The sequence below is a fragment of the Myodes glareolus genome, chromosome 25 (genome assembly GCF_982192425.1).
Source record: "Myodes glareolus chromosome 25, mMyoGla1.1, whole genome shotgun sequence".
NCBI classification, from domain to species: Eukaryota; Metazoa; Chordata; class Mammalia; order Rodentia; family Cricetidae; genus Myodes; species Myodes glareolus.
This window is the reverse complement of record NC_142050.1, coordinates 7,662,002-7,685,976: the sequence shown is the minus strand read 5'-3', so window position 1 is coordinate 7,685,976 and position 23,975 is coordinate 7,662,002. Positions and strand designations below refer to the sequence as shown.

At 41.6% G+C, this 23,975-nt stretch overlaps 1 protein-coding gene across 12 annotated transcripts in view; it reads left to right on the top strand.

Moving 5' to 3' along the window:
* The first annotated feature begins 295 nt into the window (after positions 1 to 295).
* The window catches only part of Ica1 (islet cell autoantigen 1), a 141,723-nt gene continuing 118,043 nt past the window's right edge, over positions 296 to 23,975 (top strand). For 2 of the 12 annotated variants that reach the window (XM_087901784.1, XM_087901778.1), the window contains exons 1-3: positions 642 to 737; positions 19,767 to 19,850; positions 22,495 to 22,657. In XM_087901784.1, the coding sequence (XP_087757910.1) occupies positions 19,834 to 19,850; positions 22,495 to 22,657 (180 nt within the window). In that variant the 5' untranslated portion in view covers positions 642 to 737; positions 19,767 to 19,833. Of the gene's footprint in view, positions 418 to 641; positions 738 to 826; positions 904 to 19,766; positions 19,851 to 22,491; positions 22,658 to 23,975 lie in introns of those variants that run through there. The other 10 variants (XM_087901783.1, XM_087901773.1, XM_087901779.1 and 7 more) reach the window with 9 other exon arrangements.

Here is a 23,975-nt window from a genome sequence, read left to right as displayed (position 1 = left end):
GGCGTGGCATATGGATACGAAAAACAGGTGTGAATACACATAGCTAGCTGTTTTCCCTTACCACAGACTTTTGCCTTTAAGCACCAATTCGGGTTCCAGGGGTAAACCTCTACCTTTCTGGTACTGACCTCATGAAATCCCATCTGTTCAAGACGCCAAACTCTAAGGGAAGTAGCATGTACTCCTAACAGTACAAGAAGGGAATTGTGGGGCGGTCTCTGCCTTGGCCACCTGTAGACAGGTGGTCATTGTGACGCGAATGCTACAGACACGTGGAACACCTGCCAGACAGCAGGGGCGGGGTTATCTCCGGCAGCAAGTTCAAACGGGAAACCCTAGAGATGAGGGTCACGCAAGACCGTAAGGCGTAGAGAGAGGGACACTGGCTCCTCTCATCCCTGATTCGCCCCAAACAAGGTGAGACCACCACCCTCTCCCCACCCGGATCCCGGGGGTCGTGGCAAGAGCTGTCGCCCGTCGCTGTCCCCGTGGGAGGGAGGCTGCGGGTGCTGGCGCGGTGCGGTAGCGGGGTGGGGTGCCGGCTCGGGCCGCGGTGCTGCGCTGCTGCGTGCACGGACTCGGCGCTGCTATTCCGGCTGGCGGCGGCCGCTGCAGGAAGGACCGCTTCCTGCGCTCCCCGCCCCTTCCCTCGCCAGAGCTGACGCTGACGTCGGCGCTGGGAGCTGGAGGGACGCTCGGATCTCCGCCGGGAGGCTCCTAGGGGCCGGGGCTCCGAGGTACCTGCCCTCCGGGACCGGGGCGGGGGCGAGCCGGGCGGGCTGCATGCTGCAGCGGGAAACGCCCGGCAGCCAGGGCGATTGGGAATGCCAAGCCAAGGCTGCCTCCGCTGCCCTTTGCGGGCAGCGGGTAACAGGCGGGTCACCTCGTCCGGCCCGGATTCAGGTGCGGGAGGAGCATCATCCCCCCTTTTCTCCCGTGGGTCCTCCCTCAGGCCTGGATCCGTGGAAGATGCGCGCGCTCTGGGAGCGTGCGTCAGTCCCCGGGAAGCGGGAGGGAAGCCCCGAGAGCACCTGCTCCCACACCCAAGCCGCATACCCACAAGCCTCCCTTTCCCAGGCATGAGGGCCTACCCTCGCCCCGTCCAGGTCCCCTCTGGACAGGGACTTGTGTCTAGGGTTGACTTGTTGCCTAATTCACCTGCAGCGGTATCTGACGCCTGTTTTTGCTGCTCCTCCATTGCTGATCTTTGGCAGGGGTGGCCAAGAGCCGATGGGTACTTTTTTTTTTTTAATGACTGGCACCAGGAGGCCTGTGGTTGGCACCTGCGGGCTAGGAAGAGTCACTGAGCATGCCACGTTCTTGTAATCCCTGGCGCGCGGGTTTCTTTGGGTGTTGCGCTGCTGACTCCGCCTTTCCTGCCCCGAGGTTAAAGCAGCTCCTGTTTCCTCTGAAAGTATATCCTGTTATGCCATTCTTTCTCCCAAGCAGCTCGCGTTAACCTCCCCACTACCTTTTGGCTTGGAGAGTCCCAAAGTCCCTCAATTTCTCTTTAGGGGCCTTTAATGCCCCATGCCCAAATATTGGCCAATTACCTGCCCCTTTGTGGGGGAGAAATTAATGTTTAGAAAGAAGATGATATTTTCCCTTTTAGGTAGCGTTGAAAATCATGCAAGAAAGGGATTGTCCATCAACCTGGGGGGCAGCCTTTGATGCCTAAGATCTGGTAACTAAAAATTACGTGAACCTGGAGAAGACATCTCACCAGCTTGTTTGAAAATGGTGATGAAGGGAGGAAGGCACTCAAAATATTTGTTGACCATTGTGGTCCTATAAACGATAACTTTCTGAAAACATCACCATTTATTTCAGCACTGTCTCTCGAACTGGCTCCCATGGTCCACTGGTTTAAATCTGACACCTCTAGAGCTCTGAAATTAGGGAGTAAAGTAGGACATGATCATTAAATCCACGCTCCAAAACACGCGCGCGCATGCGCATACACACACACACACACACACACACACACTATTTATTGTTTTGTATATTTGCCTGTGCATGATTTATGAGCACGTTTAGCATGCCCTGTCCCACATGTGAAGGTCAGAGAGTAATTTTGTGGATGTGGTTGTCTTCTTCCTTCCACATTTGCATAAGTTCCTGGACTTAAATTCAGGTTGCCAGCTTTGTACCACAAGTACTTTTACCTGCCCAGCTATGTCACTGCCCATCCCTAATTGCTTTTTGTTTTCTTTTTAGATTTCAGTTTTTATTTTTATAACATATTTGTAGAGAATACTACGGGTCAAAATAAGTTCATGATTCTTAGTCTCTCAAACATGTGATTGGTCTTAGTCCAGTACATGAGTTTTGATTGCAAGACATGCTATTATACAAGAAATGCTGTTTTCTAATAGCATTTCTTATCACTTAGGAAAATGGTTGCAATGTTATTTAAAATGAGTCTTGAGAAAGCATAGCAGTTAAACTAGAGTTCCGCTGCTTGCAATAAGTAGAGAAAACTGAGATTAGATAACTGACCCTTGTTCAGCCAATGAAGCTAAAGACGCAAGTTGGTAAATTGCTTGTAATTTTATACCCTTTCCTCCATCTGGTCGACCTGAGTACCTCTCTAACTGCTGTGTCTGAGCATCCTTATTTCTATGTCTAAATATATGAAAAGTACATTAAATCTTGTTCCTCAGTAGAAAATCTTCAACATGACTATTATCAACGCATCTAATGACACAAGTACATTTTTTTCCAGATAGAAACAGTTTTATCAGTGGAAGGGGAGTGTCTTGGGGTTTCTATTGCTGTGAAGAGACACCATGACCAAGGCAACTCTTATAAGTAAAATATTTAGTTGAGGGATTTGCTTATAGTTTCAGAGGTTCTGTCCATTATCATGATGGTGGGGAGCATGGTGGCATGCAGGCAGACGTGGTGCTGGAAGAGTAATTGAGAGTTCTACATCTTGCAGGCAACAGGAAGGAGACTGAGACACTGAGCAGTATCCTGAGCATAGGAAACCTCAAAGCCTGCCCCCACAGTGACACACTTCCTCCAGTAAGGTCATACCCCTTCCAACAAAGTCACTCCTCCTAATAGTGCCACTCTCTATAAAATTATGAGGGGAGCAATTACATTCAAACTACCACAGGGAGGGTGACAACTGTGACAAGACCTAGTAGAGTAAATCAGAGTCGCGCACAAGCTCTAGAGTTAGAGGAATCTGCAGGAGAAGACGGGGGCACTGATGGGTCACCCGGATCAGGACACATGCTTCTTCTTTACTGGGTGATCCTGACAGCTGGAGGCCTAAAGATAGGTGGTAACAATAGAGCTGGCCAATGGTCACTAGTATCTCACCATTATCAGCTACAAGAGATGTGTGGTCAAAGGAGTAAAGTAGATTATAGTTTATGAGCCTTATTACCCCCGACACCCATCCAGACGCCTCATAGTGTCTCACACTCCAGGAGTGATAGAAGTGAAAACTTTTCCTTTTTCTTGGTTTCCAGTTATGTTTTATTCTACCATCATCTCTAGTGCCAAAGAAGATTGCAGAGAACATACAAGCTTTAAGTCTCAGTTTGAGCAGGATTGGAGCCCGTACAAAAATATCTTTCCAAGGTTCATGTGCTAAGGGCTTGGTCACCAATATAGTGTTGAAGGCTTAGCCACCAATGTAGTGTTCAAAGATGGGGTTTGGGGAACTGATGGGATCCTGAGAGCTCTAACCTAATCTATGGATCAGTTTGTTAATGGATGCATAATAATGTCAGTAGTGGAAGGTGGGATCTAATTGGAAGAAGTGGTCCAATAGGGGCATACCTTTCAAAATTGTCTTATCAGGTCTCGCCTCTTTTCTGCTCCCTCATTCTCTGCCTCCTGGATAGCAGGACGTGAGAAATCCTGTTCTGCTCTGCCTTTTATCCTCTAGGTTGACTTTCTTTAATATAAAATTTGTATTTCTTGAGAAATTTATACAATGTATTTTGATCGTATTTCCCCCTGCTTGACTTCTCCTCCAGCTTCCCCAGGTCCACCTCCCACACCTTGGCACCCTCTGAGTTTTCAAAAATTACTGTTACACGCATACATATATAGAAACACAACTACTGAATCTGTTTGGTGTTACTTGTATGTATATGTTTTATGGTTGGTCACTTGATATTGGATAACCAATCAGGGGAGTGAGGAAGACTTAAGTTTTCCTCTCTCACTAGTCACTAGTTACCTGTAATTTTCCATCTAGAGGTGGGGCCTCATGAGATTTTCCCTGTCCACATTGGCTTGTCATCTGATGTTGTCATTGTCTGGGGTTTGTTTAGACTTCAATAATATTGTTGAGAGTTCATGGATATGATTTCCCTGTAATAAATATATAAAAGACCTAATCTTGCAGCAGACATCCTGGCCCTCTAGTTCTTAAAATCTTTTCACCTCAGGCTGGAAAGATGACTCAGTAGTTTAAAAAGCACTGGCTGCTCTTTCCAAGAACCAGGATTCAATTCCTAGTGCCCACATGGCAGTTCAAGACTCTGTAACTCCAGTACCAGGGGTTCTGATACCCTCACACAGACATACACGCAGGCAAAACACCAATGCACATAAAAATAAATAAATTTTTAAAATCTTTTCACCTCATCTTCCATGGTGTTTTCTGAGCCTTGGGTGTGGGAGACTGTGTTATTAATGTGTTGTTTGGGGCTGGAAATCCCACAGTAAGTTGTTCTCAGAGTTCTGATCACTTATGGCTTTCTGCAGAGAGAAGCTGTCTTCATAAGGTGCGAGAGCTGAACTTATCTGTAGCTATATGGATATAAGTTAGGATGCGATTGGATAATGACGCTGGCTTAGAAAAGTAGCAGTAGTGGATTCTCCTCTAGGTTCCAAGACCATGGAATGGTAGAGGATGTTTTCTAGCTATACATCTGATAGAAGATTAATATCCAGTATATAGAATGAACTCAAGACAAAGTGCCAAGAAAATAATCCAATTGGCATACATTTCCCAAAAGAAGAAAGAAAAAAATGTCTAAAAAATATCTCAAAAAATATACAGCATTCTTAGCAACATGCAAATTTGAAAGGCTCATAAACTATAATCTACTTGAGATTCCTTCTTGTCCCATCAGAATGGCTAAAATCAAGAAATCAGTTGACAATAAATTCCGACTAGCGTGTGGGGAAAAGGAAGGCCCTCATTCCCTGTTGGTGGATTGCAAACTGGTACAGGCACTCTGGAAATCAGCATGAAGGATTCTCAGAACTCAGAAGTAGACCTGCTGTATGGCCCGAATATACTACTCCTCGGCACATACACATCCCACTCCACAGAGATTGGATCAGCCATGTTCATTGCTGCTCTAGTCACAGTAGCTAGGAAATGGAAACAACCTAAGTGTCCTTCAACTGATGAAGGATAATGAAAACGTGGACTTAAGTTGGATTTTAGTGAGCTGTAAGGGAAAATAAAATCGTGAAATTTCAGGTAAGGGGATAGAACTAGAAAATTTTATACTGCATGTGGTAATTCAGACCCAGAAAGCCAAAGGCATGTTCTCCCTTATTTGTGGTCCTTGCTCCAGATCCTTACTTGAGAGTGAAGTAGCCACAGAAACTAAAAAAGTAGGATAACCTATGGGAAGATTAAAGATGCTAAGCAGTGTAAACCCAGAATTAATTTCAGTTATGTGCTGGGTAATTGTGAAGACATTGGAAGTATCAGTACAAAATAGAAGCTTGCTATTTAAAAGGCATTAGAAATTGAGGACCTTGTGGTTGTCACTTTTAGAATATAATTATCCCAAAAGACATGAAATTTAAAAGAGTAAAAGCCAAGGCAATGGAGTACTGTGGAGTGACAAAGCACATACATTTCCTGAGGGTCTACTGGCTATACAGGTACCGATTCTTCTGAGCATCTCAATTGAAGAGCAGTAAGGCTCTCTAGTTCTGGCAGTGAGAGTATTAGGAGGAGTCTCTCTAAAGAAGGCTGGTCACTTACACGTTAAGAATTCATGCTTGGTATCTTCACTGTTACTCCCTTTACTTCTCTGTTCCAAGGATAGGGCAGGCTTAACAGTGCTGGAAACTTTTTAGCAACTGGACTCTGTTCTTTAGAAGAAACTCAGGCTTCTATGTGATGTTTTCTGGGTGGGCATCCTGAGGCAGAGAGCAAGCTGCCAGTTTTAATAAGTTGTGCCTTTTTTTATGTTGATGGAAGTGAGTCCCTCATCGTTTGAATGTATCGTTTGCCCCGTTGCGCTGTCGTGGCCACAGATCAGAGAATTGGAGTCGGTGGTTATCCAATATTTTTAAGCCTCATTAGTCAACCTCATTTCAACCTGCACTTGTGTGATGTGGTTAAAAACCCAGATATTCAAAACTGGTTTGAGTTTTCCAGTTATTGGTTAAAGGGAAAGTTATTTTGTAAGGTTTCTTTTTAATTTGTTTTATTTCTTTGCTTGCAAATTGGGAGCGGATGGCTTCCCCTTGATCGTGTTCTGCAGATGAAGTCATTGTATGGACGCTTCTCACATGTAAGTGTCCAGTTAGTGACGGCTTACAATCATAGGTTTGTCCTGCACTTACTGGTGCTGTGCTTGGTGCTAGGGAGCCAAAGATGAAGCTGAGGGCTCCTTTTCTCAAAAGGCATGGGGAGATAAACGGAACTAACTCATGCAGAAGAATAATGAAGCATGGTGACATTTCCAGCCTGAGACAACTAATCCCTGTGTGGGAGCCCAGGAACGAGGAGCTCCCTGAAGAAATGCAGTGGAAGGCCTCTGTTGGGTTATGGAGGCTTCCCTGGAGATGTGTCTCTTGAGGAGATTCTAAACCCAAGGAAGGGAGAACTTTCCAGGGGGCAGAGTAGATACTCTAGGAAGTGCTAGCTGTCTGAAATGTCCACTACAGTTCTTTGTGACACAGTACAACCTGAGGGAAGCTGAGGGAAGCCAGGCAGTGGTGGCACATGCCTTTAATCTCAGCACTCAGGAGGCAGAGGAAGGCAGATCTCTGTGAGTTCGCGGCCAGCCTGGAACAAGAGCTAGTTCCAGGACAGGCGCCAAAGTTATACAGAGAAAACCCTGTCTCAAAAACAAAAACAACAAAACAACAACAACAACCAAAAGAAAACCTGAAGGAAAGAGTCCTATGTTTTTGCCAAGAATTTCAGAGTTTCTCTACTGGCAAAAATTAGTGATGCAAGGTTTTTGAGTTGCAGAACAAGCAGCTTGATTAAGTTTGCGTGACACAGTAATTGTGTAAAAAGTAGTGTGAAAGGATGGAGTGGGCAGATACAGGCCTCAGATGGCCTAGGCCAGCCTGTCTGTTACACAGACAGGGAAAGATGTGCTGTAGGAGAAATAATAGAAAGAATGTGGAGGCAAGCATGAGAGAAATGCCAACTTCTCAAATTAAGCCACCTGGTGGAGTTAGAACTGGTACCAAGCATAGAGACTATGCAGAAATGGAAAGAGGGAAGATTGGGTTTGAGATGTACTGGATTTGAAGTCTATGGAGCATTTCTGTGAGGTCTCATAGAGGAAGGTGGAGCTCAGTAGTAAAGAGCTCACTGTGGAGGGGGCAGCAAGGGGATGGGAGAACGAAACGGTGAAAGGTGTTGAACTCATGCTCTGGAGCGGTGTTTAATTTTGGAAGTCATCGGAATATAGCTGGTGACTGAAGTGTGGAAATGCATGAAACCACCTAGATAAAGCTAAGTGTGTCCTAAGACCGCTAAGGCGGAGCTTTGCATATAGGTAGTGTGATGCTTGAGATGTGGGCTGGGAGGAGGAGGAACTATCAGGAAGGTTTAGCGAGTAGAGTGTTTTCCAGAGGAATCCTCTAGAGAAGGAAGAGGTTGATACCTTGAATGCGAGCAGGAAGGTGAGAGCAAGGGAAGTGGACTAACTTGAAATAGAAGGGCTAATAGGCCGAAGGTCACAGGGGCCTGGGGTCTGACTGTCTCTCTTAGTGGGACGACAGGGAACTACAGTGGCCATAGTGCTGGGTCGTTGTAAAGAAGTGGGCAGTACACACGGAGAGCAGACGCAGACAGGTGTCCAGGGCAAGTCTAAGGCCATGGTTTCCAGTGTGCAGGAGTACAATGTATACTGCCCCTCGCCACCCTGGGGAGCTTTCTGCCACCTGCTGCTCCCCGAGGTCAGGAGTCTTTTTGTCCCGGGCTCTGGCATTGCCCTGCCCCTGAGCAGCATCACAGCGAAGCGTATGTGTTGGTGCCAGGCTAGCCCCTCCCTTCTATTTCTTGCTTCTCTCTGTCCTACTGACCTGGAGGTTTCCTGCAGTTTCCTTGTTGTTGTAACTGGGCCAGCCCTATCAGGTCTATACACACTGACCTGTCCTTCCAGATTTCCATCAAAGCAAGCAGCCTGCCCTGTGAGCTCTGGGCTTTGGGACTACTTAATCTCATAAGCATATTTGCTGAGAAAGAAGAAAGAATCTGGGGCAGGTATCATGTACGGGTTCTCAAATAACCTTAGCTAGGTGGCCCAGTCAATAGGCATACCCCAAAATATCATTTTCTCTTGCTTTGCTTCTGACTCTTAAGATCTTCGTTCCTTGCTCACAAGCCACTCTAAACTCAAACAAGATTTAGTTGCCACAGTTTAACCAAGGAAAGTCCTGAATGTAGTAAGGAGGGGTGGGCCGCTTCCCGCCACCCGCCTCCCAGCTAGCTTTACCCCTGAAATAATTACACGGAAACTGTATTCTTTTAAACACTGCTTGGCCCATTATCTGTAGCCTCTTATTAGCTAACTCTTACATATTGATCTAACCCATTTCTAATAATCTGTGTAGCACCACGAGGTGGTGGCTTACCAGGAGGATTCTAACCTGCGGCTGTCTCGGAGAGCAGAGTCATGGGACTGCCTGCCTCGGCTTTCTTTCTCCCACAATTCTGTTCTGTTTACTCCGCCTACTTAATTTTCTGTCTTATCAAAGGGCCAAGGCAGTTTCTTTATTAACCAATGAAAGTAACACAATAGACAGATGACCCTCCTCCATCACCTGGAATGTGTGCCATTTCCAGAGAAAGGAACTGTGGTGTCTTGTTTATCAGGCCTGTGCACAGCCCTGACATTTTATAAACCTCATCCTGGTGTGTGTTTACTTTGTCTAATGAAAGAGACTTACTCTGCCCTAGGAAATTTCCTTCAGCCACGAGCCTCGGTTCCCTTAGCCGTGAAAACAGAAGGCTGGACTAAGTGAGCTGTACATTCTCTGTAGTTCTCAGCTACTAGAGCTACCGTCACAGACGCATCCTAACCTCTTTAGGAGGCTTCGAGTGATAAATTGAATTTTAAAGAAAAGCCTTGCACCTGTCGCCGTCCCCAGATGGCTGGCATTAATCCAGTGTGCCATTTCATATCATTGTGGACTCTGTAGTCACAGTCTTGTTCTTTCCACTGTGTTAATCATCCTGTTTGTGTATGACTATGTCTGCATGTATTTCACCTGTAAATATGTATCTATTTAAATCTGTATTTATTAGTATATAAAGAGATAGATGTAAATATAGAAAGGGATTAGTTTCATATTTTTTAAAATGTAGTACCAGAGATTGAACTTAGGGCCTTTCATATGCTGGGCAAGTACTTTACCACCACACATCTCCTATCCCATTTGGTAGCTTTTATTTGGAAATAGGGTCTCACTCTGTAACCCAGACAGGCCTTGAACTTGCCATCTTCCTGTTTTGGTTCCCTGTGTGTTCTATTACTCTGACAAATCTTGCGTGAATCAACAAATGCCTTATGTAGACTGGACCAAACTGAAAATGCTAGAGACATGTATTGGATGACGATTTTATAGGTTAAGTCACCTTAACATATATGAATATGTTTGTTAATGTTTTTGACCAAGTAAAATCATCAGCTCTAGGAAGGAAGTGGATTTAAAGTGTCATGTATTTAACGTAGAATAATGGTTACCTATGCTCTTTGCCGATTTGTTAATGCCTTAGACCAAGGCTGTCCAACAAAAATACACTGATAGCCATGTAGATAGGATTGAAACAGTCTAGTTGCTCTAAAGTACTCTGAGTTTAAAACACTAAATAAAAGAGGAGGTGAAATTAACTTTTATTTTATATTACTCAATACATAAAATTATTTTAGTATGAAATACAAAGCTATATAACATATACATTGAATATAATTAAATATAAAATATATGTATATATTTTTAAATGTGTATTGTATATTTCATTTTATAGTTATGTTTTATTATATAAAGGTAATATAAAATAAAATTTTATAGAATTTAAATATATATGGATATATAAATTCAATACAAATTATTTGTATAAATAAGATGAGATTTATTAATAAGATATTTTGTTTTGTTTTACTTTGCTTCTTAAGTCTTTGAAACTGTCTATGAGTTTTACACAAACAGTATATCTGAATTCCAATTAGCTGTATTTCCAGTGTTTAGTTCCTCTTGTGGCCAGTGGCACTGAATAATCTTACATGAGAAGTTAATTTATCATAGATTACTCTTTCATAAAAAAATTTTAGACTTGTTTTTATTCTTTAAAGTAATATTTGCAGTAGTATTCCAGGTGTTATTCTTGAGTCTTAATTGGAATGCAGTTTAAGAACGACGTTTAGTTCAGTCATTTAATGATGCCCTGTGCTGATATTTGAAGGGGTTCATTTCTTTATGTTTCTTCCGACATTCGTCTGTCTCAGTAGAGTGTTCTTCGTCTGTCACCTTCACAGTTCACCTTTTCAGGTTAATGGTTCAAAGAAAAGCACCACCATAAATACAGATTAAAATCTGTATGCTGCACTTAAATTAGCATTTGAAAATCATATAAACAGATAAAATCAAAGGTGATATCATTTATACAGCAAATACTGTCCTCTGTCTCTCTCATTTTCTCTTCCTTGGCCAAGGCCAACTATTCGCTCTGTTCCTGTTTCTAGTGCCACAGTTGACTAATACACATTTGTATATGATTCGCACTTACAGATTTCCTTCAGGTCTATTATCTCCAATTGTCAGCCTCCTGGTATGGCTGCTACATTTTTCTGTAGTAGAAAATTTACCTAGAATTGTCCTTTGAAAGCAGGGCTGTAGCAACAGAAGAGGGGTGAGACCTAGATTCCTCCATGAGAATCTGACTTTGGACCTCAACTTAGACAAGTTATCTCCAATTTTGGTAACCAATTTCCACATCTCAAAACAGAAGATGTTGCATTTATTATCTCTATCTAGGCTTTCTCTTTGTTATCAATATTTCTGAAATTAAAATGGACTGTATAGTTTTTGTGAAAGAGGACATTCTTGTGTCTGCTAGCCTGGTAATTTTTACTGATGTGTGAGGAGACGTGGAGACGTGGAGAGGTACAAGTTTTTTGTGTGGTCGTGGATGTATCAGATTTTATTGATATTCAGGAGCATTTTAGGAATCATTAAAATTTATTTGGGAAGTTGATTTGAATGGTTTTGTGAAATCATTAATGTTTAATTATGCCCTGTACCTGTGTATTTTGGTTGGTTTTGTGTGTCAACTTGACACAATTGCCATTAGAGAGGAAGGAGTCTCGGTTGAGGGAATGCCTTCATGAAGTCCAGCTGTGAGGTTATTTTCTTAATTAGGAACCAGAGGCGGAGGGCCCAGCCCATGACGATGGGTGCCATTCCTGGACTGGTGGTCCTGGGTTTTATGAAAAAGCAGGCTGAGCAAGCCAGGGGAAGCAAGCCAGCAGGCAGCTCCCCATCTATGGCCTCTCCATCAGTTCCTGCCTCCAGGTACCAGCTGTGCTTGAGCTCCTGTTCTGACTTCTTCCAATGATGGGCTATAATTGAGAAGTGTCAGCCAAATAAACCCTTTCCTCCGCAGTTTGCTCTTTGATCACGGTGTTTCATCACATGAGTAGAAACCCTAACTACAACACCCTGTATGTTAATGTCCGCATTGTCCTAATACATGAATAAAATGATCATTTGAAAATATACTCAGACCCTCAAATCATTACCATGAAATGAAACTCTGGCCGTGACTTGCATCTGTAAAGTTTAATAAAAATTCAGCCCTCTCTTAGCTGCTTTTAATAAGGTCAGAATTCTGTTTTCCTTGTGTAAGATTTTTCTGAATCACAAAATTAAAGTATGATCCTGCCCCACATTTAGTTGTGAATTTATGAAATATCAAAACAATTTTCAGGGGACATGAACCTAGAAATAGAATCTGCTGAAATGTTCAAGTAATCATATATGAAAATCTACAGAGAAGCCCTGTGATACTGTAGAGAGAAAAACACCCGTAAGTCTAATCAAAGCCGCTGTCGTTTGTTTAGCCTGTGGAAGGTTAATTGAGCCTCCTACGCTCTGTGACACTCTCCCTTCTCAACCACATGAAGACACAATCTGATGAGCCAAGATTTTAAAATAATAAATGCAATTAACTGTGCCTGGAAAAACTATTCCTTTTTTCAATGTTCTTAACGAAACTAGTTTAATATTTATACTCAAAACATGCTCCCAGTCATAAGAAATTATAAAATTTATTATTGACATATGGGAAAGTGACCAGAGATAAACATGTAGAATAAAGGAATTGAAAGCATATACTGCCAAAAGAACTGCAGACACTCAGCCAAGTGTTACCTGGACACCTAGCCTGTCTGATGCTTTTCTAATGCTTGTCATGAGGCAAGCCCTAGAGCTGGCATTGCACACCCAGGCTGCTTCAGTTTCTCTGGCTCACAGGTCTGCACTTCAAAACACAGGGCTCCATTCCGTATGTCTGTTGTAACTGGCATTCAACCTGAACTTACACACCAGAGAAGTAGATGGAAAGAGTTATTCCAGATTATTTCTAAGCAACCAGTGGTCAGCTAACTGAAGACAAGTAAGGCACAGTTGAGATCTATAAAATAATTGCCTAACATGTAGGTTTCGGCATATGAAAGTAACTAGTCAGTGGGAAGCTGTAGCCAAGAGACATCAGAAGCTAACCTTTGTGAGGGATGCTCAAAGGACTCCCTCACCAGCAAAGGCAGTGTTTAAAAGATACTCACTAAATGGGAAGGAAATACCTGAGTGTCCACCCTCGGGTGTCTGCTGGATAAATTTAAGTGATGAGAGGGCCCGGGTGACTTCCGTGATAGGCCCTGCATCTCCCTGGTGATGACGTTTAGCTGCGTGTGGCTGGCCGCACCCACTGCTGCTCTATCCCCCCCCCCCCCCGTATCCACTCACACCGTACGGCTGGCCGCACCCCCGCTGCTCTATTCTCCCCCCCCCCCCGTATCCACTCACACCGTATCACTGACCGAAACCACAGATTCTTAGAGACTTGACCCAGAAGCCGCGTAGGAAACCAGCACTGCTCCTTCTCTTCAGTGTTGCTTTTGCTCTGGACACTTGCTCTTGCTTGCCATGTGTTTTCTATCACAGATCACGCTGGCAATTCCCTGGCACAGCTCTCCTGTGCAGTTATATGCATATGGTCACAGATATCTGTGATATATATCAATTTGCAGTTTTTAATAAGGTTTAATTGTAAAGAATGGTTCTGTATTTCATCAGTTCAAAGAAGTCATTACCGTGAGGCCTACTATTTATGTTCCTTGAAAGAAAGGTGACTGCCAAATATTTGGTAAAGTGGTGATGACTGTGACACATAGCTGGTTTCAGAGATGTTGAAATGTGGACAGACTTGCACCGTAGATTTGATGCTCTGTGGTCCACCAGTGCTGGTGTTAGAGAGGAATGGCCTTGCCGAGGGGTTCTTCCAGCATGCTACCTCATTCCTGCATGATGGCCCACTTCTCAAAGAGATTTGATTGGTGATGTACACAGCAGAACTGAACAATTTTAAGATAGTAACATTTTTATCTAAAATAGAGAAATTTTGAGTAAATAATAGAGGAAAATTAAAAATTTTAATCTGCAGTTAAAGACACTCTACCATAAGCGCAGGACACACCCAAAGAACAGCATCTGTTTTTGTGTCCTTCATCTAGCAGAAGAATTATCCATTGACTGGGAGAGAAAGTTCTACCACCGAAGCTGGAAGGGGAATTAGAAACATGAAGGTTTCTACAGGAAATATGACACACTCAAAAACTTCACGAGGAAGCTAGTTACCTAATAAAACATTCTCATGGGCTGACAGCACCAGAGTAGCAGAATGATCATCAATCTTCCCTTTTTCCATGAGTGTTGGCTCAAGAACTTTAGATTATTTTTGTAAATTTTATGTACTCAGAGGTGCCACCAGCTAACTTCACTGCTGTGAAGACTCATGGGAAAGTGTTTGAGGCCAGAACAAGTGTTCATTACAGCTGAAGCAAGCCTGCTTGGAATGAAAATGCCTTCTTCTTACCATGTTATCAAGAAGAATCCAATATCATGTCAGCAAGCTAGACTGACTACGTCAGTATGTAACTGCAGGAGAATTGTCTGTATTCTGTTAATCATGTTTTAAATAAATGCTGATTGGCCAGGCAGGAGGTGTAGGTGGGAAAACCAGACAGGAAGTGGAAATGACGTAAGGAGAGCAGGCGAATTCTGGGGAGGAGGAAGTCGATTCCTCCCACTCCTGCCCAGACCACCGAAGCAGCAGGATGTAAGCTGCCCCACTGAAAAAGGTACTGAGCCACATGGCTAACATAGATCAGAAAAATGGGTTAATCAAGATGTGAGAGTTAGCCAGTAAGAAGCCTGACCTAACGGGCCAATCAGCTTTATAACTAATAGAGATCTTTGTGTGGTTCTCTTTGGGCTTGCCGGATGTGGGGTACTGGGCGAGACAGTAAACCCAAACAAACAGGCCTGGCCTTTTCATGTTACATGTAACAAGAAGTTAGATTCTACTTCAGCGTTCTGTGAACCTCAGATTGTTGTAGGGAGAAAACCAAGACTTTTGTTTATGTCGATGCTATTTTAAAAGTGATGTTTAAAAGACAAGTGTGTAAGTAGTTAATACCTTTTATTTATTTGTACTGGGGAATAGAATTGAGAGCTCAGTACAGGAAGCATATCTAAAGAAGGAAAATGGACATAATGATTGCACAGAACCCCAAGACAAAATATGAAGTATTCCTCTTCCCTGTTCCTAGGTTCTCCCCACAGGGCAAGACAATCTTTCAGTCTCATGGGGTGGCTAGAATAAACCAGGGTTTTCATGGCTGACCCTGGGCTATGAGGCAGACATTACAACACTGTTAAGGTGCAGCTTGGAAAAATTAGAAAGTTGGTTGGCTGGCTAAGCTGTCATCAAAGTGGCAGGAGCTAACCTCTGAGCAGAAAGGCATCCTTTCCTCTTACTTCTGTCCTGGACAAAGAGCCCACTGCCCAGGGAATCACTGCTGCCTTGTTAGGATTGTTTTGCTGTAATAAAACTTACCTTCATTATTAGCTTTTAGAGCCCAACATCTTTGAACAGCTCTATCATCATCATCACAGTCATTTTTATCATCATCATTGGCAAACTGCTTTGCCTTCCTTGAGAAAAACGCAGATATTCTTGTGGACAAGGTCTACTGATTAAGATACCAGTGTCCTTGTCTTCATAGCACTTGAAGTCTACAATCAATTTGAAACCATTGACAACTTGGTTCTCTCTTACAGTGAAACATTTTTACGGGAGAATTTATAAAGTTCCATGTATTTGGTCCTATTGTATAAGCTTGTACAATATTTTGGTTGTCTTTGCTATCAATGGTACTCTGTCTAACACTGTAGCCACTAACCCCAGGAGACTATGGACTGACTGTTCAGTGGGGCCAGTCTGAACTGAAACTAAATGTGTAGATAAAATATACAACTCATCTTAGATTTAGCTCCACTGTGAATGAGAAATATAGCCTACAAATTTTTATATTGATTACCTTTTTGAATTTTTAGAGACATTAGGCTAAATAACAAATTAAAATTAAGTTTCATTGTTTTGATTTTACAATGGCTGTCGGATCACTTCTAACTACACTGTAGCTGAGAGTGCTTTCTTATTGGACAGAGTTAATTTAGATGATAAGTTGGTTCCAGTCAAAGACAATGCCAGTTTCATATTCATTAGTCTCCTATGAGTGTTTGATTAACTAAAATGTCAAACTAAAATGAGAGACTTATGATGATTTTAGTTTTATTTTATCTATTATTTCTGTTATTATCTCATAGAGGTATGAGAAAGAGAGAAGGGTAGGTTGTGAATGGGTAGGCTGTGAATGTGGAAGTCAGTTGTTTTTTTTCCGCCTTGTTCGCAGTTGTTGGGCTTGAGCTCAGGTTGTCAGGCTGGCCAGGCAGCACATCTGCCTATTGCACCACGTCAGCAGCCTCAGAATGATTTTGACTGCTGATGGTGGCGCTGTCAGTTTAGGAAATGACAGAGCAATTGGGATAAATTGGGCTTAGAAAATCTGAGATATTTATTGGTTGTCTTGGTGTGTGGTATTTGAATGTGTGTAGGAAGAGACGAAAGGTCTGACTGTAGCTGCTTTAGCGTGAGATACTCAGATGGACCCGCATGGTTTACCTGTTCGATTGCCCATGTTTTTGCTGCATCTTGTCATGTTTCTTTAAGAAAGATCCATGTCCAGAAAGGGGTTTCTTGGATTTAGTCACAGTTCTTAGACTTTAATATGCTTAGAAATCACATTAATATGCAAATTTTGTTGTGGCTGTGAGTTTACAGACCCTATGTTCGAAATTCTAGTTCAGTGGGGAAGGAGTCCAGAACTCTAGAGTGTAACACCCCAGAGAGGTGTGGTGCAGTAGCTAGGCAGCAGCACTGGGGGTACACTGACAGATGGTGTGTATCTAGTAGCATCCGGAGAGTCTGTGTAGGAGAGGCAGTTTGCTTAGTGATATTAGTTGTTGGTGTAAAGAACTAAAGTGGATAGATACTTTAATGACCAAAATTAATCAAAAATGTTACAGCAAAGCAAACAATCAAGAGAAGCAAAATCAAAGACCATCTATTTAATGGGAAAAACACAAGCCATTTAGATGTAGTGTTCAAAGAACTCAATATTAAAAAAAGTTGAATTTTAAAATGAGGAAAAGACCAAATAGACCTTTGTCTAATAGAAACAAATAAATTGTCAACAAAACTACAGAACGATGCTCAGCATCACTGATAATCAGGGGAATGCAAACTAAAACCAAAATGAGCTGAGGTATGATAATGCCTGCTGCAGTAAAGTGACTCTTAGTGCAAAGGTGTGGAAACTTGGGACCATATGTCCTGATGCAGGGATGTTCAGTGTAGAAGACCAAAATCAAACAAAACAAAAGCTACCATAGATATTCCACTTCTGATTGTAAATCATTTGTATAAGAGAATTATCCTGAAGAGGTATATGGTACTTATGTTCATTGCATCATTATCCATAGTAGCTAAGTGTGAGAGTAACCCAAGTATCAGTGGTGATGCACACACTTAATGAACTATTAGCATTAAAGGGGAAGGAGGGAGTTGATTCTTTCAGTCTATAAGGAAATCGTGTAAAGTGAAAGAAGCCAATCACAAAACACAAATACTACTTGGTTACACTAATAATGAGGTATCTAGAGTTGTGAAATTCACAATCAGAAAGTGATTGCCAGGGCCAGACAGGAAATGATAGTGAGTTGCCAGTTCAATGGGTATGAAGTTTCAGTCATGCAAGATGAACCATTCTTGAGATGTGTTGTGCAGAAATGCCCTACAATACACTGTCATGTACATGTAAAAAAATGAGAAAGGAATTTCAGCCCAAAAAAATGTGAATTTGACCCCAGGACCCACATAAAAAGCACATGTCTGCAAACCCATCTCTGGGGAAGGAGAGACCAGGGAATCCTTTGTGAATCTCTTGGGTCTCAGTGAGAAATACTGTCTCATAAAACAAGGTGGACAGCTTCTGACAATTGATGTCGACACATACATGCACACATTAATGCACACACACACACCTGCATTTATACACACGAAACATATTAAAAATCAGTTTTATTCCAATAATAAAAAATGAATCATTATAGTAATTCACTTAACAGTTCATGGCAAATCAAACTCATTGGAAGAGTATAGTAATTTCATTTCTTTTGTGCATTTTTATGATAATTTTTGTTGGAAGTGTCAAGTAACTGTATAGCTGAAACGTCTGTAGAGGTGAGACTTGAACATAGCCCCATCCGTGAATAAAACGCAGAGTGGATGGCAAAGCACACTCGTCGTGAGTGTCCTTCCCAAGGCAATTTCTCTGGATGCCTGGATGCCCTCCATGAGGAAGAGACAGGAAAGGGGTGTCAGTGATGGGTTGCTGTCATTTCAGACACTCAGGAAGAGTCCGTTATTCCCTGTCATCCCAGTAATTGATGCTGAAAATTTAAATACTCACTGCCATTTTCTTAAAACATTTTGAAAACAAAGACCCACCAACAACAACAGCGACAAAACCCCCTTGTGATTTTAAGAGCACCAGTTACCAGACCTGCCTGAGATGTACTCATCAGTTGATTTGACGGGCATCCAGAGTGCTAGCATGCATGCCGAGCACACACTCGGCAGCTAGAGGCCTTATGTCAGGCAGAGGCCCTTTCTTTCTCAGAACTGTTAGGCAAGTTGGAGTGCTGTCCGGGTGGCTGGTGGGCTTTGCCCTTGGGACTGGCCTGCTTTCATGAGGGGAGCAAGCAGATTGAGGGCAAAGACGCAGGTGACTCCCATATTTACTAAAAATACTTTGCTGGCCTGATGTATGTATACACCCTTCTCCACTACCCTCTTAGAATCTTGTTTTATCTTTTGGGTCTTTGAGGATTTTGGTTTTTAAATTTTTTGTCTTTTTGTATTTGAAATGTTCTGATTTATCTCCCTAAGATCTTGAGTATGAAATACTAAGAAGATACTAATACTCGCCATGTGTCTTAAACATTGCGGATGCTCCATGCATACCGGAGAGCGCTGTACAGCTCTCAAACCATATCCTGCAGCCTCCCTACCGGTTTCTGCTGTCTGGAACAAAGAGGTCATCATTTCTAACAAATTCTTTATATCAGAAGAGCATAGTACTCCATTAGAATGTATAATTTTTGTGTTTTATGTATCAGTTAAAGTAGATTTAATTTAAAATTATGTAAAAGAGGGCTATAAGACTGGACCAGTGAGATGGCTCAGCAGATTATGGCTCTTATCACCAACCTAAGAACCTGAGGTAGATCCACAGATCCCATATGGTACCAGCAGAAAATTTACCCTCAGTGTCCTCTGATCTCTATGTAAGCACCATGGCATATGCGTTCACACACGTGAGCATGCTAAGTAGATGTTTTAAGCATTGTGATCCTAACATTTTTACATGCACTGTTGGTGTCGGTCTTCACTCTGGCCTCACCACAGTTGGACCCATTTATTTGTTGCTGATTGTTTCTTCTCAAACAACTGTATGTTTATAAAAATATGAACACTAAAGTCTTTGAAGAATGGTTTTTAAAATAAATTATACAATATTGGCCTTGTCAATGATATATAGCATTATTTCATGTATTTTAAGCTTTATATAAGTATCACCATATCTGATATAGTCTTACAAACCCTGCTTATTTTTTTATCATTATCCTACCTGCTTTTCCCTAAAGCTTCATTTGGGCTATTCGCTCCAGTGTTACTCAGCTAAGCCATTTTTGACACCAATACTGGGCATTATTGTAGAACAGTATTTGACCCTTATCATACAACTAGATCTGGGCTACACTGAAAATGTATCGTGTGTTGAATTAATGCATAGTTGTTGCATAGTGTACAACTATTAAATGCATTTGTTTTATTTCAGGATTAATATAACATATCACATCTTGCTTTTATCTGCCCTTTCTCAAATCAACAGTAGAAAAAGAAGGATGTCAGGACATAAATCGTAAGTTATCTGTTGCCTATTTTTCCTTTGGAGGATGATGAGTGGAAATTACATAGTTAATGCTTAATAAATGAGGATAAAATGGAATGATACGGAGATTTTAGCAAGAAATGACCACCTGTCTACTTTCTGACATTAGTGTAGCCTGGTTTACTCGATCAATGTGGCATAAACACTAAGCAACAGAAGTGTTGCAAATACTCAGGTCACTTGTACTTGCTAAGAAATTCGCTTGGCTATACATCTGCTCTTAAGAATCCAAGGGTAATTTTTCTTACCACCATCTCATATACCCTAATAACTCGATGTGGTTTTGCTCCTGTCTTGTTTATAGCTTCCACTGTTGGAGGCCCAGTGTGATGTTATGTGGGGTGCCTAAGGATTGATTATACGATCAATCAAGCACTATTGCTTGATCACCTTTATTGTAAATACAACCTCATCATTTGTGAACATTCAGAAACTAGGCATAGGTAGACATGGCACTCATGATAGCTCTGTCATGTGTGTGCCCATAACACATCTAAGCAGCATGTAAACCTCTTAGAAGTTCTTTCATTGATATTTCTTAGCACGGTGAAACTGCCACCCACCAAACAATGAGAATGTTGTCATGTTTCACCTTTAATTTGTGTCATAAAATATATAATAGTTTTATTTTCATATGTTAAAAGTTATATGAAATATACTTTTAATCCTTCCTTTCTTACCAAGAAAATTGTCAGGTCCAAAGTCCTCTGTAATATCAACTTTTAAACTTCAAAAGAATTTTTGCATATCTTAAAATATAAACTTGAGCATTGTAGTTGAACATGCATCCAACAGTTGTCAGACTGTTATTATATTCATTTGGGCTGGCTCATCTCAGCACCACCACAGTGACTGCCATGTCCTGGAATTCTCAGTACTCACTCCTTTAGGGATCAGAAAGCCCTGAGATGTAGGTAGCCCCTTTCAGAGCTCAGCTTCATGGCTTGTTGCAGATACACTGCAAGGTTTCACTTTTCATTCTCTGTGACTGTGAGCAAGATCATTAGCATTTTGAAGCCCAAGGTTCCCATTTGTTAAATGGTGGGTACGAGGTGCTTACTAGATTTCTAAAGCACTCCTGTTTTTTTTTTTTTTTTACTCCATGGAACTTTTTTCTGTTGAAATATAATTATGGATAAAAAAATAAAAGATCCAATACAAAGTCCATCCAATACCTCATTTTTTCAGAATCTCATTTGCATGAAATAATCTATTTGGGCTAGATCCTTTCAATCTTTTAATGTGCACATTATATAGAATTGATCTTTTTAGTATATGATATAACTCTTTTATCTTATTTTCTCTAATATGAAGCCAAAATAAATCTCTTAGGTAATAAAGAAAGATATTAATAGTACTCTCACATAGTCCTATCTCCTTTAACAAAAATAGTTATCATTAAGGACAACATCAGACAGATTTTCTGACTTTCTGAGACTAAACATGTGAATTGACCTTGTAAGTAAGCATAATGGGCTTACAAATGAAGAGTGTAAATCATCAAGTTTGAGATACATCATTTTACTACAATATTACTAAGCAGTTCCTGCTTTAGAATGTCAGCTTGGCACATCTTAGAGTGGTGATGGGCTAGGGAGGCAGAAAAGAGGATTTGTTGAGTTTTTGTAGCAGAAACTGAACCAAGTAGGATGTAGACAGAGCAAGGAGGAGGGATGGAACACCAAGGAGGAGGGATAGAGCACCAAGAACAAACCTTCTCGCAGGATTTGGGGTCCTCTGATCACTCTTATGGAATTCGATATCATTCTCAATTGTCTTTCTAATTCTTCTTTACATATTTTTATTTGCTTCTCATTACAGTGTTCTAAGAAATGACTTTCTATCTATATTTTAAGCATTTATATTGAATAATTTAGTGTTTCAGCACCCAGAAATCCCTAACACTGTAGATTTTTGCTTTATTGTTGTAAGAACAATTAATAATAAATGTACACTCTTAATAGAGTTTAAAGTGCACAATTCTGATTGTTAACTGTAGGTCCAGTGGTAGCAAATCTTCAGAGCTTACTCATTTTAGCATAACTGTAACCTTATGACTAGATTAGCCATTCCCCACATTTCCCTTCCCCCAGACTCAGCCACCATTTTTCTCCCTGACTCCGAGCCTGACAGTTTTAGATGCCTCTGTAGCAGATTTTAGACATGCTATTTTTCAGCCCCTTATCTGCTGTTCTGCTGTCACCCCACTGTGGCATAATGGAGGCGTGGAGAGATGTGCTGCTGTCTGTCCTTATCTCTGACTCACGGGGCTCTTCTCAACTAGTTACTGGCTTCCTTGGCCTCACTCTTTCTAACCCCCACAAGGAATGTATGCCCAACCCAAGATACACATATATATTCTTTTTGATGTTCAATTTCTTGATTTTCTTAAGATTCAGAATTTTCTCACTCTAACCTTTAAAATTGGGGAAGAAGTTAGAAAGAAATAACTGATTTTCATGGTATAATAACCCCATAAGAACGGAGGTTATTTGTGTGTTTATCAGCAATGTAAATGTACATTAGAAAGCTGTCATATCTAGCTAAAATTCTTCATAGTATCTTAATGCTTTCAAAAGCCATGAGTAAGATAACTCTCTACTGTTTTTAGCAGTTATTCCTGGGAACTGCAGGACCGGTTTTCTCAAGATAAGTCAGTTGTCAATAAGATGCAACAGAAGTATTGGGAAACAAAGCAGGCCTTTATCAAGGCGACAGGGAAGAAGGAAGATGAGCATGTTGTTGCCTCTGATGCGGACCTGGATGCCAAGCTGGAGGTAAGCTCTTCAGAGCCCTTGGCCCAGCAAAGCTGCCTTGCAAGAGTCAAAACCTTAGAGCAAACTTGCTAGATGGTCTTGTTTGCTCACCTTAGACAGTGAGGGAAATCTAGAATCAGATCAGCTCAATCCTAGCATATTTTTCAATCTACAAATTCTGACCCTAGCACACCTCTTTTAATGTGTTTTCAAGCACTGTATTGGAATGCACCATGTGTGGTAAATTCAAGGAAGTGTTTGTTGAAGTATTAAACACAATTAAAAATCTGCTCCTTATATCTGAAGAACTAGAATTAAACATTAAAACCAGGCAAATGTTTAGTCAATGACAAAATGACTTATAGCGTCTAAAAAGGTTGTTACTAAGCCATGGAAAATTCTAGAATGCATTAACCGTCTAGCGAATGATCTAATATCCAGTTGTGTTGTGGAATGTTTGTTTACACTGTGAGGATGTGTCTTTGCCAAGGTGTCTTCTCTTGATTTAATGAAGAGCTGAATGGTAAATAGTTGACAGGAAGAGGTTAGGCAGGACTTCTGGGGACAGAGAGGACAATAGGAACAAGAAAGGCAGAGATGCCAAGCAGACATGAAACAAGTGCCACCCACAGAATGGGATAGAGGTAAAAGTCATGTGGTAAAATGTAGATTAATAAAAATACGGATTAATTTAAGTTATAAGAGCTAGTGGGACATCCTAAGCTAAGGCTGAGTTTAGGTAATTAAATCTGCATGTTGTTATTTGGGAGCTGGTTGGTGGCCAGAGAAAAACTCATACTATGATTGCATGAGTGTGAGTTGAAGGCCTGCTGAATCGTTATCCTGCTGAACATTTTTGCCGGTCATTTTCATTATAATTTGAAAACAAGCATCAGTACTGAGTGGCAGGTCACAAGAAAAATATGTCCCGTGGATAATAGTCAATAGGATCTCTTAAATTTAAGATGGTAGCTTAAGTTAATGAGCTGAACGTTCATGAGACTGCAGTTAAAAGCTGAAGATTTCAAAGCCTTTGCTAGAAGGGTGGCTAAGTTGTAGCAAAGGGCTAAGGGAACCTCATGTAGCTGTCAGTTACAGAGGAATGTCTTTTGTATGGAAGAGGAGTGCACTCATATTATGAAACAGGGCAGAAACAGACCCAGGCCAGACTTTCTAAGTTTAGGCTAATGAGAGACGGGCTGACTTTGAGATGCCCTGCACGGTGGGATCTGAACCACTTTTGCCCCTGCAACAGGAGAGCATCCTTGTCCCAGCTATTCTGAGGGTTGAATGAGTATAATTCAAGTGAAAACAATGTTTTTCTGAGTTCTTAACGTCC